Source organism: Odontesthes bonariensis, chromosome 17, assembly GCF_027942865.1.
Source record: "Odontesthes bonariensis isolate fOdoBon6 chromosome 17, fOdoBon6.hap1, whole genome shotgun sequence".
Classification (NCBI taxonomy): domain Eukaryota; kingdom Metazoa; phylum Chordata; class Actinopteri; order Atheriniformes; family Atherinopsidae; genus Odontesthes; species Odontesthes bonariensis.
This window is the reverse complement of record NC_134522.1, coordinates 7,222,988-7,236,168: the sequence shown is the minus strand read 5'-3', so window position 1 is coordinate 7,236,168 and position 13,181 is coordinate 7,222,988. Positions and strand designations below refer to the sequence as shown.

General features: G+C 42.8%; 1 protein-coding gene across 2 annotated transcripts in view; it reads right to left on the bottom strand.

Annotated features, from left to right (window-relative positions):
* Window positions 1-13,181, bottom strand: part of rock2a (rho-associated, coiled-coil containing protein kinase 2a) — a 41,209-nt gene that overhangs the window by 14,004 nt on the left and 14,024 nt on the right. For both annotated transcript variants that reach the window (XM_075448788.1, XM_075448789.1), the window contains exons 2-15: window positions 12,832-12,913; window positions 12,663-12,763; window positions 11,152-11,289; window positions 10,730-10,990; window positions 9,336-9,480; window positions 9,083-9,221; window positions 7,730-7,821; window positions 7,304-7,463; window positions 7,158-7,212; window positions 4,708-4,796; window positions 4,568-4,616; window positions 4,251-4,386; window positions 2,350-2,441; window positions 386-632 (exon numbers count right to left, since the gene is read on the bottom strand). In XM_075448788.1, coding sequence (XP_075304903.1) covers window positions 386-632; window positions 2,350-2,441; window positions 4,251-4,386; window positions 4,568-4,616; window positions 4,708-4,796; window positions 7,158-7,212; window positions 7,304-7,463; window positions 7,730-7,821; window positions 9,083-9,221; window positions 9,336-9,480; window positions 10,730-10,990; window positions 11,152-11,289; window positions 12,663-12,763; window positions 12,832-12,913 — 1,786 coding nt within the window. The remainder of the gene's footprint in view (window positions 1-385; window positions 633-2,349; window positions 2,442-4,250; window positions 4,387-4,567; window positions 4,617-4,707; window positions 4,797-7,157; window positions 7,213-7,303; window positions 7,464-7,729; window positions 7,822-9,082; window positions 9,222-9,335; window positions 9,481-10,729; window positions 10,991-11,151; window positions 11,290-12,662; window positions 12,764-12,831; window positions 12,914-13,181) is intronic.

Genomic DNA, 13,181 nt, shown 5'->3' with positions numbered 1-13,181 from the left:
TTTTTTTTTTTTACAGATATTGGCATTTACATCATATAAACCAGTATTTAAAGGGTTAAATTTTTGAAAATAATTAAAAACTTGGTAGTTATGATCAGAACTGAAGTGGAATAAAAGATCTACGGAAAAAAAAGCGGAAAAAAATATTAACATATGATGTTTTTAGGTCGTTTTAAAAGGGGACAAAAATGTCCTTTTTCAGAAATTAAGTTGTGTTTTAAATCAGGTATGAGGGTTAAAAAGGCTGAAAAGCAGGAGCTCCAAGTGAACTTTTATTTAAAAGGCATTATTAAGAATTTCCTCCTCATTCCATAAATATTTCCTATTTATGGAAGTGGTCTGAAGTTTGGATTTGGGTAGAAAGCTCTCCGTGAGTTAGACCCACCCATCAGGTCGCTGATGGTTTCCGAGCCCTGGCTGTGCTCCCTCCTCTCCGCCTCCAGACCGGCCTGCAGGCTGATGCATTCCTTCTCCAGACTCAGCTTGCTGCGCTCCAGCAGGCAGCACTTGTCCTGCAGGTCGCGCACGTTGGCCTCCAGCTGCTGCAGCTGCTTGCTGCTCTCCGTCTGGGCTTTTCGAAGCCTGGTCGCCGCTTCAGACTCGGCCCGCAGCAACATGTTGGCTTCCTCCAGCTGAAAGAGCAGCAACCACCATAAAAACCTAACCTAGGGAGTGTTGCATGCATAGAACATGGCTAACTGTGGGTTTGGGAGTATAACAAGTAGAAATAAACTATTAAGGATCCCCGTGACCTGCAGAAGAATCACTGGACTGCAGGTATTACCATCCGGTGAGATATTAAGTTTATTCCTCGTGTCTACGGCAGAAAAACTCACAAAAGCAACACTTGAGAAGTTTGCAAACCCTAAAACTATGTCCTTCCTACTCGCTTTGAAGTGAAAAACCTTTCTTATGCACATTTGAAACTATCCTCCAGCATTTTGCTTTACGTTTGACACATTTTTGGGCTTTTGATGGCGTCTTCGTGGCCTCTTCAACATGACAAATATTCATGTGTATGGCTGTGCATGTGCAGGGTTCACAGATTTATTTTATGACAGTGGTTATATCCCACAAATGTTGGGAGAGCAAATAAATGTTACTTTAAAACATTTAGGACACCGGCTCGTATTTTAGTGGCAGTCACAGTAACGGCTGCTCTCTAAATACTAAAGAAACGCTTCAATGTTTCCTTCAGGAAAGGAAACACTGGGAGATAATTCTGTCCCACACTTTTAAAGCTCGATTATATTCATCCAGTCATGTTAACTGTGATTTGTGTGACTAAATATAAAGACAGGAGGCTGAGAATAAGCAGTCTGAAGCAGTATGTTTGTGCCTTTTTCTTTCTTTTTTAAATTACAAACCTTGATGATAAAGTAATATCTTCTATTAGGACTCATCTTACAGACCCATTCTCTGTGACTCTTTGTCGTGGCTTTTGATCTAATCGGTTTCTAGTAGAAAATATTGCAGTTATATTGATTGTAAATAGCTTATTTCATCTGTGGCTTGTCAGAACAGTGAACAATAATGCTTATTACCCTAAAATCTCGGCCTGGTTTGAACCCATTTCTCCCTCTTCTCTTTAATTTTTGGAAATTTGTAAAAAAGAAAACCGATAAACTCCTGGGAGCGATAAACTAACTTAACTTCATCCCAGCTGGATGTTTTCAGGCTGTTTTTAGTCTCATGGATCCTCAAACTACAACTCGGGTCCAACTTTTTGATTCATTACTGCATCTAATGCAGCTAACGTGTGTTTTTAGTATCCAGCAGAGTCGCAGTGTCTCAGTCACACTTCTTTCCTGTAAGAAATACAAATCTATATCTTTATTTCACGTCTTGTTATGCATGTCCCCGTGCGTGTAAACTGCTTGTAAATCTTCTGATTTGGAACTAAATAAAACACAAACGTCCCTGATATCCTTGCAAATTTGTTTATCATTCAGTTATATTCGCAGAAGGCGCGACCATTGTTGTCCATCTCCGGCGTGCAGACAAACAGGAAGTAAGGACTTTTGGATTTCTGCTACAACCACTTGAAATAGTTAGCAGAAGGAACGTAAACAGAAGACCTCAAATAGGCGAAATGTAGTCAAAATTCAATATAAATTGCTTTTTTAAGTTGATAATTTCACGAAGTGTCAATGTATTTGATGGGTTTGAGCTTTTTCTTTGAAACCTCGTCCACAGCCACCTGACTTTTGGTTGTATTTAATTTGTTGGACTATCAAGGGTTAAACTGGAAGTGGCTTCCATAAAAAAACAGGACACGTAACGACTTTAACTTCTTAAAACATGGGTAAGCAAAACAAATATATAAATGAAACGCGTTGGTAAACAGACCTGTTTCTGCAAGTGAATGTTCTTCTCATTGGAAATGTGTGAATTTTGGTTTCTTCTCTTCATGTCATCCAGCTGGTCTCGCAGGCCGTTGACTGCACAGAGCAGGAAGACAGATTAATACAGTCTGCTCCAGTAAAGTCTGAATGTTAACACAAAGTAGGATAAAATACGTTTTATGCATTAAAAGTGAGAAGCAGAAACAGCCCTTTTTGGACATGTTGGGGTCAACCCTCAGACATCCGGGTAAAAGCCTGGACAGAGGGCAACAGGACTTCTGTTTCTGGTTAGTGGACGGTACAGCGAGGAGAGCACAGACCTCTACACGGGAGGAATTTAACAATCACGGCACAACACAGGCGAGCACCTCAGGTAAAGACTCAGAAGTGACTCTTTCAAAGACAATCGCGTACACGTTCTGGACAGAAAGGGGATTTCAGAAAGGAACAAATAAAGTCACATGACCTTAGCTAACACCCATCTAAAGCTCTGCTCTCACACTCGGAGGCAGCATGGCGGTGTTGAGGTTTACGCGGCGGCCGAACGGGGCTCAAACGGTCTGTGGACTCAAGACGTCAGTGGCGACTTCTTCAGATGTTGAATTGAATTCCGAGTCGCTGTTTTTCTTTGGAACTGGTTTAATTTCAAGCGGCAGTGCCAGCTAATCAAATCTCATGAATGAATGTCACTATAATTCCAAACCCAAGTCCCGCACCACTTCTGACCGATTTCAGATCCACTGAAACCAACAACTTCCAGTCTCTGTTTGGTCTGAGTGGATCACCAAAAAGAAACAAAGATGGCGTCTTTTTTAGGCCCGAAAAGCAGAAAATGGGTTTTTCATGGCTGATGCTAAGAAAGCAGGTGGAGAGAAACAAAGTGGATGGTACACCTGTTCTTGGTTAAAGTGGCTCTCCTTCATCTTTTCTTTTTGCCAGTGAAGCTCACAAGTAACAATCTTGGTTTACTTTAATAACTCATTATTATGGCCATCAAAACGATGACTTTGTTTGGTACTAAGTGCACTTGAAACTTTAATTAAAAGTTAAATTTGTGGTGAGAGCGACCTGCTCCGGTCCTTCTCTGAGCAGCTCCTGCCGACCTGCAATGATGTAAATGTGACTAAATATTTCTTCTGTCTGAATGTTCACTCAAACCAGACTATCTGACAGTCAAACACACGTGTCTTCATAGTTTAATGAACTACAAACAAAGGTTAACGTGAACACAGACCCGTCTGTAAAGCTGGTCGGGTGTTTCACACCGTTTTAATAATGTTCTATAGATTATTAAAAGAAAGGGCCAAAATCAGCCAAACAGTTGGTCGAACTCAACCAGCCCGTTACATCTCTCAGGTAGGTAAACAACTCAAAGGACGGCCGAGTGGGTCAGTGACTCCTGTGAGCCGACACCAGTCGGTCAGCAGTGAAGAAGCCTTTCAGATGAGAAGTGAAAGAAGAAAGAAGTCCGGCTCTCCTCCTGCACAGTTCCGTATTTTGGCCAGGTGATGGCAGCGTTACCCACATCATCTCAGGCAGTTTTGTTGCATCAAAATGAGCAAAACATCAAACACGAATAAGAAAAGTTTCTCTTGTGAAACAAATCGTGAGCTTAGACGGCCCTCCATAACAAACAAAAACTACGCGGCCCATAACATAAAACTAATGTCTTCTTTGATAAATAAAGATAATTAATCAGTAACATCACATTAGTTTTCAAGGTAAACACAAGAAACTTGTGCTAAAGAAAAAAAATGGAGCAGACTCAGTGAATAATTCCCTATACAGATCAGTGAGCAGTGCTGACCAACATGTCATTGGGGTCATCAGGTGGGAACCAGACATTATTCAGATGTTAAAGAAGCTAATTAAATGACTTTAGATCGGCTGATGAGTGTTTGTTACCTTCATTCTCCAGGCAGCGCTTCCTGTCGGCCTCGCTCTCGGCCTTGCGGTGGCCCTCCAGGCTCTTGTGCTGCAGCAGGGCCTTTTCCCTCTCCAGCTGCCTCACACTCGCCTCCAGGTTCTTCCTGCTGTTCACCTGAAATCAGTTGTGAGAGATTACACCCAACAATCACAACATTTATAACAATCTTTTCAGCCATTTCACTGAATATGACAGATTCAACTGGAACATGAAGTGTGGAAGCTCATGATTAATGTTCTAACTCAGGGACAGTTCAAAGTTGGGAGGAAAGCTTATTAAATCCACATCAGCCTACCTCTTCCTCGAGCTCTTTAACCACTTTTTCCAAGCGGCTGGTGGCGGCTCTATGGAGACATAGTTTGAACACGCATTAATAACTCTGACCAGTGCAGCCACTGAGCGCTGAAAGGTGGAACATGCTCGGCGATCTTGTACCTGTGTTTGTGCTCCAGATCATCTTTGACCTGCTTATCGTTATTCAGCTGCACCTCGAGGTGGCGAACTTTCTGCTGAAGAGCTGCCGACTGAAAACAGAGAAAAGCGTCGACCAATCACACGTGGTTCTGGAAAGTCATGTCAGGAACTTGGACGTCGTTTCATCGGTTGGAACAAGTGTCAGTCTGCAGGTGTTAACAGCTGTGTACACTCTGGAGTTTGTACAGATAAAGTGATGAACTGTGTCCAAACTTTAATGAGTGCACAGTTCCCCCTGTCAGCCCAGCAGCAAGATAACATCTCAGCGTGTCACTCCTTAAGTCAACACCTGTTCATTTTGAAAAAGAAAATGCGCTAAAATCTTGAGCCAGACCTCATTTCTTTATATATTCCCAAGAAAACAGAAAATATGTGCAGCAAACGTGCAGACATAACTGAAAAAAGAGCTCCTTTATTCTCCAACACAGCCTGAACCCTCTCAGACGAGCTATCTGTCCTTTCTTTAAGGAGTCTTCAGGAATAGTTCTCCAGGCTTCTTGAAGGACATCCCAAAGCTCTTCTTTGGATGTGGGCTGCCTTTTGTTGCGTTCTCTGCCAACATGATCCCACACTGCTTCAGTAATGTTGAGCTCCGGGCTCTGGGGAGGATTCATCCCTCCATCAGACCTGCTGCCACTGATTTTCAGCCCACTTCTTGTGTCCTTTGGCACAGCTCAGCCTTTTCTCCCTGTTTCCCTTCCTTAAGAACGGCTTCTTGACAGCCACCCTTCCATGGAGCCCATTTCTGATGAGGCTTGGGCCAACAGCAGATGGATCAGCTGAAGGTCCAGATGCATCTCTCAGCTCCTGTGTCAGGTCTTTGCTGGATGTTTTCCTCTTTCTTAAGGACATCACTTTCAGATCCTGTTCATCTGCTGTAGATAGTTCTTTAGGCCTGACACTTCTTCTTTTGTCCTCCACTGGTCCAGTTTCCTCAAATGTTTTAAGGACACACTGCACACCATGCTGAGAAATGCCAAGTTTTCAGCTAACAGCTCTTTGGGAATCACCTTGTTGCTGCAGAAATCCTGTTTTCTGTCTGTCACACTGTGTTATCTTTGCTGTTTTTCAGAGATGAAACTAAAGAAATGGGAACAAATGATGTGTCTCTGTGACAGGCTGCTCGTAACAAAGTTGTCTGTTCTGTGTAGACACAACGCTGGTTCATCCCTTGAGTTAGGAGCCTTTTTCTTGAATGATTCAGTAATCAGACACAAGGACTGGACTGAAAATGAGTGAAAAAGCAGCCGATGTCAGAGATCTTCAGACAGGCTGGAGAACTATTGCTCAAAAAGCACTAATAAAGATACAAAAATCCAGCTGCTTGCATGTAAAATGTTAGAAATGAGGACTGGATAAAGACTTAAAATCAAATCAGAAGATACTAAAAATAATCATTTAACAAATGTTGACCAATAAGTGGATAATTTGCCTTTTACATGACTCCTAAAAGCTGATATTAAATACATATAAAGCTGATACGACCATGTTTTTACTCCTGAAAGCATCCACTCAATCCTCCACTGATGATCCATCACAAGGTTAAAGTAAATAAATAAATCCTGAGTGATCGCTGCGTTTAGCTGAGGCCTGATTTAGTGTTCGTGGCTCATTCAGTCAGTGATCGAACACCCCAGCCGGATGCTGACTCCATGTCTGCGGTTTAAGGCTGGACAGGTGGCTTATGGCAGGTTTAAAACTGTTAAATGGCTGCAGCTGGAATCAATGCTGAGAGCGGTGAGGGCAAACCGAAGCCAAAGGTTGTAAAATGGTATTAAAAAAATATTTCTTCCAGACTAAAACCTCCAGATTTGTTGGTGCTGATGGTGACATCACAAAATAAAATGTACAAATATCCATTTATAGGAATTATGGTAAGATTCTCCACTTCTCCTCTTATTCTGAGTGTAATTAAAATGCCAAAAATTAGAGACAAGCTCCTTTCTGAAGCTCAAAATGCTTCTTGTAATTAAATAAAAGTATTTACAAACACATTTGGAACATAGAAAAGTCCAAGTTTGGCGAGCAAAAGGTTTAAATGTACGAACAGGAAATAAGACTTCCCTTCCTATGGGTCCCCGATCGTGTTTCTTAGGACTAAAGTCAATAACAGGCCCCAGATTAGCAATCAGCTCAGCCACTCACGCTGAAAGCTGCTTAAGTCTTTCTGCGCAGCTAAGAACACTGAAACTCCAACAAAGTACAAATAAATCATGGGATCAGGGACAGAAATCCCCTTCTGAGTCATTTCCATCATAATCCCAAGTCTTACGGCATGAAGCTGGACTGATCGCAACGTCAACAGCCCCGTTTCTGTGTGGTCACGTAAACCGACACCCGTCTCGTTTAGCCCGTGAGAAGCTCGGGCCGAACTGCACGCACCTGGCGGTTATTGTGTGTGAAGCATTTACCTGTCCCTTTGAATTCTCATGGATCACTGAGGAATTGTTCGGAGCAGCGAGTAAACTAAAGGAAGAGAAGAAAAAACAAGGTTTGAAAATAAGTGCACACAGGCTCCTAAAACCATCAGAGAAACTGGGAGAGATGGAGGATTTACTGGTTTTCTTTGAAGTAGGTGAAGCCAACAAATGGTAACTGATTTCCGACAAAGGCCTTAGGTGTGGGGAATGTTTCCACGTCGCCTTTGTCATCTTCTATCTCGTCAAAGTTGCTGGTGTCTATGTCGCTGCTCAGCTCGGGGACCACGGGGGCGACCGCTGATGAGAGAGAGAACACGAGGAGGAAGGCGACATGAAGTGCTGGAAAAGGGAAGTTCTGTGTAAACAAAATTTCAGCCCAATAAAAGAGTTTTGGAGGGTTGATTCATGAAGCTGCTGCCCTGAGGAAATTCCTGTTAAAGGTTTTCACACCCTGTAAATCCCCCACCCGGGTCCAGCAGCCAACTCTCTGTGAGTTGTCTGGTAGCTCAGTGCTGGAGCTACCAGTAAAACCAGCGTGTGAGCACCAGGCCCGTTATACTGACTGTCTCGGATGGTGTCGAAGGTCCACTGGTCGTTGGTGAAGAAAGGATGTCGTTTGATTTCCTCCACGCCGTTTCTGCCCAATCGCACCTCCCTCAAAACAAAGAGACCATCAGTGTGAAAACCTGCCCGCCACAGCTGTGATGGGTGGTTTAAACGTGTGGAAAAGAAAGTACACCTTCATTCAATTCTAAGGTTTTAAGATGAGCAGCAGCACATTCCATGTTACATCGTTTTAACTTTTAAGTCAAAATGCAGAAGCAGTGTGTGAAAAACTAAGTGAACCCCTGATCCAGCAGCTTGTAGAAGCAGCTTTAGCAGCAGGAAGTTGGAGTAATGGTTTCCTGTGGGACGTTATCAGTCTCTGTCAGATGGTTATATGGTGGACTCAATGACTGCAAGGTGCCCAGATCCTGTGGCTGCAGAACCAGCCCAGATCATCAGCCCTCCACCACCGTGCTTGACAGCTGGTGTGAGGTGTTTGTGCTGATGTGCTGTGTTTGGTTTCCTCCAAACGTGCTGCTGTGCATTATGAGCAAACCTCTCCACTTTGGTCTGGTCTGTCCAAAGGACATTGTTCCAGAAGTCTTGTGGTTTGTTCAGACGCAGCTTTGCAAACCTAAGCTGTGCTGCCATGTTCTTTTTACAGAGAAGAGGCTTTCTCCTGCAGCCCTTCCACACAAGCCATACCTGTTCAGTCTGTCTCCAACTGTGCTGTCATGAACTTTAACCTTTAACATGCTAACTGAGGCCTGCAGAGTCTGAGATGTAGCTCTTTGGTTTCTGACCTTGGGGTGACCTTGCTGGGACGTCCACTCCTGGGAAGATTGACAGCTGTCCTGAATGTTTTCCACTTGTGAATAATCTTTCTCTCTGTAGAATGATGGACTCCAAATAGTTTGGAAATGGCTTTATAACCCTTCACAGATTGATGGGCAGTAACACTTGCTTCTCTAAGATCATTGCTGATGTCTTTCCTCCTTGGCGTTGTGTTAACACACACCTGAATGCAAACAGCAAACTGACTTAACTTCTGCTTTTATGGAGATGCTCACACTTACTGATCAATTATCAGTGCATTGATCAGCAGCATCTGGCTGCTTTTTACCCTTTTAAAGCATTCGGAGTGCATTTAGTTTTTCTACACACATTTTGGCTTTAAAACGATAATAACATATGAAGTGTAATATGTCATGTGTTGCTGTTTTGAGGTTGGATTTACCACATTATAAGCCCTGATAAGACCAGGTAACTTTAAGGCATGAAAACCTTTTGAAACGACGGAGGGTGTTCTTTCTTTTTCATGAACTACGCTGACGCCATCACCGACAGCTCTTTCCTGGAAGTCGTCCTACCTGTCGGTCAGGAAGGCACAGATGATGTTCTTGGCATTTTCAGAGATCTCCACATCATCAGGGAAGTTGAGGGAGTTCTTGTGGTCCATGATCTTACTGTAGGTTCCCACCAGCGAGTCGGCGTAGAACGGCGTGTCGCCTGGAAGTGAGCGATAAGGAAGCACACCACTGTTTCACAAACACGTTCACAAAGAGCCAACGCTACACTCCTTTTTCTGTAAATCAGACATTACTTAATGAAGCTTTCACTGACCCACAAGCATTTCGAAAATGAAGACGCCCACGGACCACCAGTCGCATTCCCTCCCGTAATAACCATCTCCTCCCTGAGACTTCAGCACCTCAGGAGAGATGTAGTCTGGAGTGCCGACCGCTGTGTCACAGTGCACCATGCCGGTCTGCAACACAAGCCCAACAGTCCTTCTCAGTGCCTCTGAGCAACGCTTTGGTTGCAGTGATTAAAAGATAAACTGATTTCCAAAAGGCATAAAGATAAAGACGACACATTGCTTTAATATTCTATCTTCAGGGAGATTGTATCAGAAATATAAAGGCTTGTAGTTCTGTGTGATTCTGGTGACTATCCACAGATTGTTGCAGGTAATATGAGACAAAGCTGCTTGTTTACCTCAAAGTTGTTAAAAGCCATTTTCACAACACAATTCCCAAAAAGTTGGGACGCTGTGGATGAAAATCAGCCTTGAAAATGACTGAATTCTTTTCTTATTTACATTGCACCTCGGCCTTTTCTGGAATTGTGGCTGTAGAAGTCTTCTTCTCTTCTTTAGCATTCTCAGTACTTGCTGGTATTTAATTGAACTCTATTTTCCTTCTACTGCTGGATTTTCATCATGCAAAACATACTTTGTTCATTCATTCGACTGTGCGATGCTTCTTGTTGTGAAATTCACGCGTAAATTCACATTTCCTCCACTGAGGCTTTCACAAAGGTCACATTTGCAGTTAAACCAGGTTTGCTCCTCTAATAATCCTTTCAGATTTCAACTTGACCTCCACTGTTATGAAATGCAGAAATGACAACCTGAAAACACTTGTTCGTCTTCTTAGAGCCCTCTTCTGCTTATTTGGGTATCGATTATTCTCATTTTCAGAGAGCTCCATCATGGCTGCTGATTGTTGGGTCAAAGCACTTCATCTTTTTACTGTTTTGTGGAAATCAGTTCATGTTTCTACTCCACTGGCATCAAAACACACATAAAGTTAGCTAAAATAATGTTTTCTTTGGGTTTATTTGCATTTGTCACCTGGTTAAGTACCAAACCAAACTTCTTTGACAGTCAGTGGGGTTACATGGCACTGAAAGGATCAGATAATTGGCTAAATTACAACAAGAATGAGTTGAGCAAGGGTAATTATCCTTGGATATATGGCGGTGAATGAATGGGATCAGAGGCACAAAGCATCGATCCAGCATCCGATCGCGAGTAATCTGATTCGATCCAATTTCTTGTCAGATTAAGGTGTCTACATGCATTTAATAACTCTTATTGTATTGTCTTATTGTAATTTAGCCAATTATCTGATCCCTTCAGTGCCATGTAACCCCACCGAGTGTAGTTAAAGTAATTAAAACCTGGAGGCAGCGCAGAGAAACGCTCCCCTGCAACGAGAGCTCAACTGACTCACTGAGTCCATCTTCATGCAAGTGCCGAAGTCGGCCAGCTTCAGGTGTCCGTGTCCGTCCAGCAGCATGTTATCCGGCTTCACGTCACGGTGGATGAAGCCCATGGAGTGAATGGCGTCCAGAGCCATCACCACCTCGGCCGTGTAGAACTTGGCCCATTTCTCTGGCACGTCGTAGGTGCTGGTGAGGTTGACCAGATCACCTCCTGGCATGTACTCCATCACCATGTAGAGGTAGTGGTCATCTTGGAAGGCACAGCACAACTGAGCACACAACCAGGATTTTATTAGAAACCGGTGCTTAAGGTGCTTATGACACACCTGGAGATTATAACCACAGCTAAAGGAATGCATTCTGGCCCGAAACTTTGCTTATATTTTGAATAAATTAACAATAACCGATCTAAATGTGGTAAAAGTTGTACCTGTACGACCCAGGGACTGTTGGCAAAAGCCATGATGTCTCTTTCTTCCCAGAAGAATGCAGAATCTGAGCGCTTGATCATCTCAAACTTGCTCAGCAGCTTCAAGGCGTAGACTTTTTGTGAGGCTTTATGTCTGACCTGAATGATCGCGGTAACCAGAGAAGCATTAGCAACATGAGGATTCTCCAGAGTTAAACGGTCATTTTACAGGGTGGAAAACGTAGATGAGCCTAAACAGCACACTGCAATGATTAAAGAACCATAAAAGATTTGCAGAATATTCACATAAAGCATGCAAAAAAGGCAGATAAGCAGAGTTTTTGTTTATTCCAAAGCTTCTGAATGCAGTATTTTTATTAGTTCACTCTGTTGGAGGTTAAGTCCATTCAGACATCCACTTCTTTCAGTAATAATTTTCAATGGCAGAATTCGAAAGGACCCGCTGCCCTTCTGAGGCACAGCAGGGGCAAACTGATCTAATACACCAGCCATCGACCTGATGGTGTCTTTCTTAGACAAGCATGCTGATGAGGCCGGACCTTGTGGGGTTTACTAATCATTTCAAAACAGTAAAAGTGAAATCTTTATTGACTGATTGGTATCAGAGTCACTGATTACTCCAGAATTCAATTTAAGGTTATTACCATGTGACAAAATGGCTCATCAACATAGAAGCTTTTACCAAAATCATACAAAAATCAAGCTTCTCAAAGCCGGACTAACACATCCAGGTTTGGGCCTACGCACTCTGTGAGGCTCAAAGGTTTCATCGTTTTGCATCTTCTGTAAATCGATACAGCCGAATTCCCAATAAAGTTGCTCATAGTCACATATTTCTCTCTTTCGCATGTCAAGACAGCTGAATGCATCGAAATCCGGCGGTCCAGACTGTCGCTCTGCTCTGATAAAATCCTGATTTTATAACCCGAACTAACCTAAAAGGCTACCTAAAACCAACATACAGGTAACTTAAAAACAAGGTCTGTGCAGTGAATTCAGCTTCACTTACATGTGCACAGAGAAGCAGCAGGTAAATTTATCACCCTCAGTAGAGGAATTATATATCGTGTAATTAAATAAAAACAACATGTGTTTGTGCCACACAGCTTTTTTTCCCCCCACAACACCTGATCTTAAATTATAAAGATAGTTCATTTGACCAGTGACAGCCAGATTAAGCACCAAGAAATCAGATTTTTCTCCAAATCCAACACACTGATGGGTAAAAACACACAACAACCACCAATGGAGGTGTATTTAATGGCCGGTACCCGCCATCAGATGCTCAGTTACATGTAAAAAAGGTACGACACTGCTATTAGAAACTAAAAAACATTAAACGATTACAACAGAAATCACGTAGTTCCTCACAAAGGTCTGTTTTTAAATCACCTTTCATGCTAGTTTTTACACAATCAGACAAGATTTGCCTTTAATAAAATGAGCTACTATGGCAGTAAGAAAACAAACGAGCAGTGCAGACCAAACTAATTCAGCTAACCAAAACTCACCAGCTGGACTTCACCGAACGCTCCTCGGCCGATGATTTTCACTTTGTCGAAGTCATCGGACTTCATTTGGAGGTCTCGAATCTGCCCCACGACCTTCTCATCTGAAGCAAAAACTACACGATTAGATTCTGCCATGCGTTTACGCAACGCGCACGTGAGAGCTACTTACATCGGTTTAAGAAGGTGTCGATGTTTTTGTTCTTGCGCAGCGCCGGGTAGTCCAAGTCCAAGACCAGCGCGTTTATGGAGTCCTGCGAAAAGACAGAGAGCGATCCTTCAGACCAACGGCAAACATGTGAAAGAGGAAAAACAACAAGATCTATGACAACAGGCCAAATAAAGTCAGATCACCGCACTGGGACAGAAGCTGCCATCAACTGGGACTGTGTTGAAGGAAGGTGTAATGAAACCATGCTGTACTGAATGTAATAACTTAAACAAGCATATAAATAAACACTGAAAAGGAAGTCAATTGTTTTGAAGTGGTTGGAGTGGATAATATCTATCATTGAAGACTGG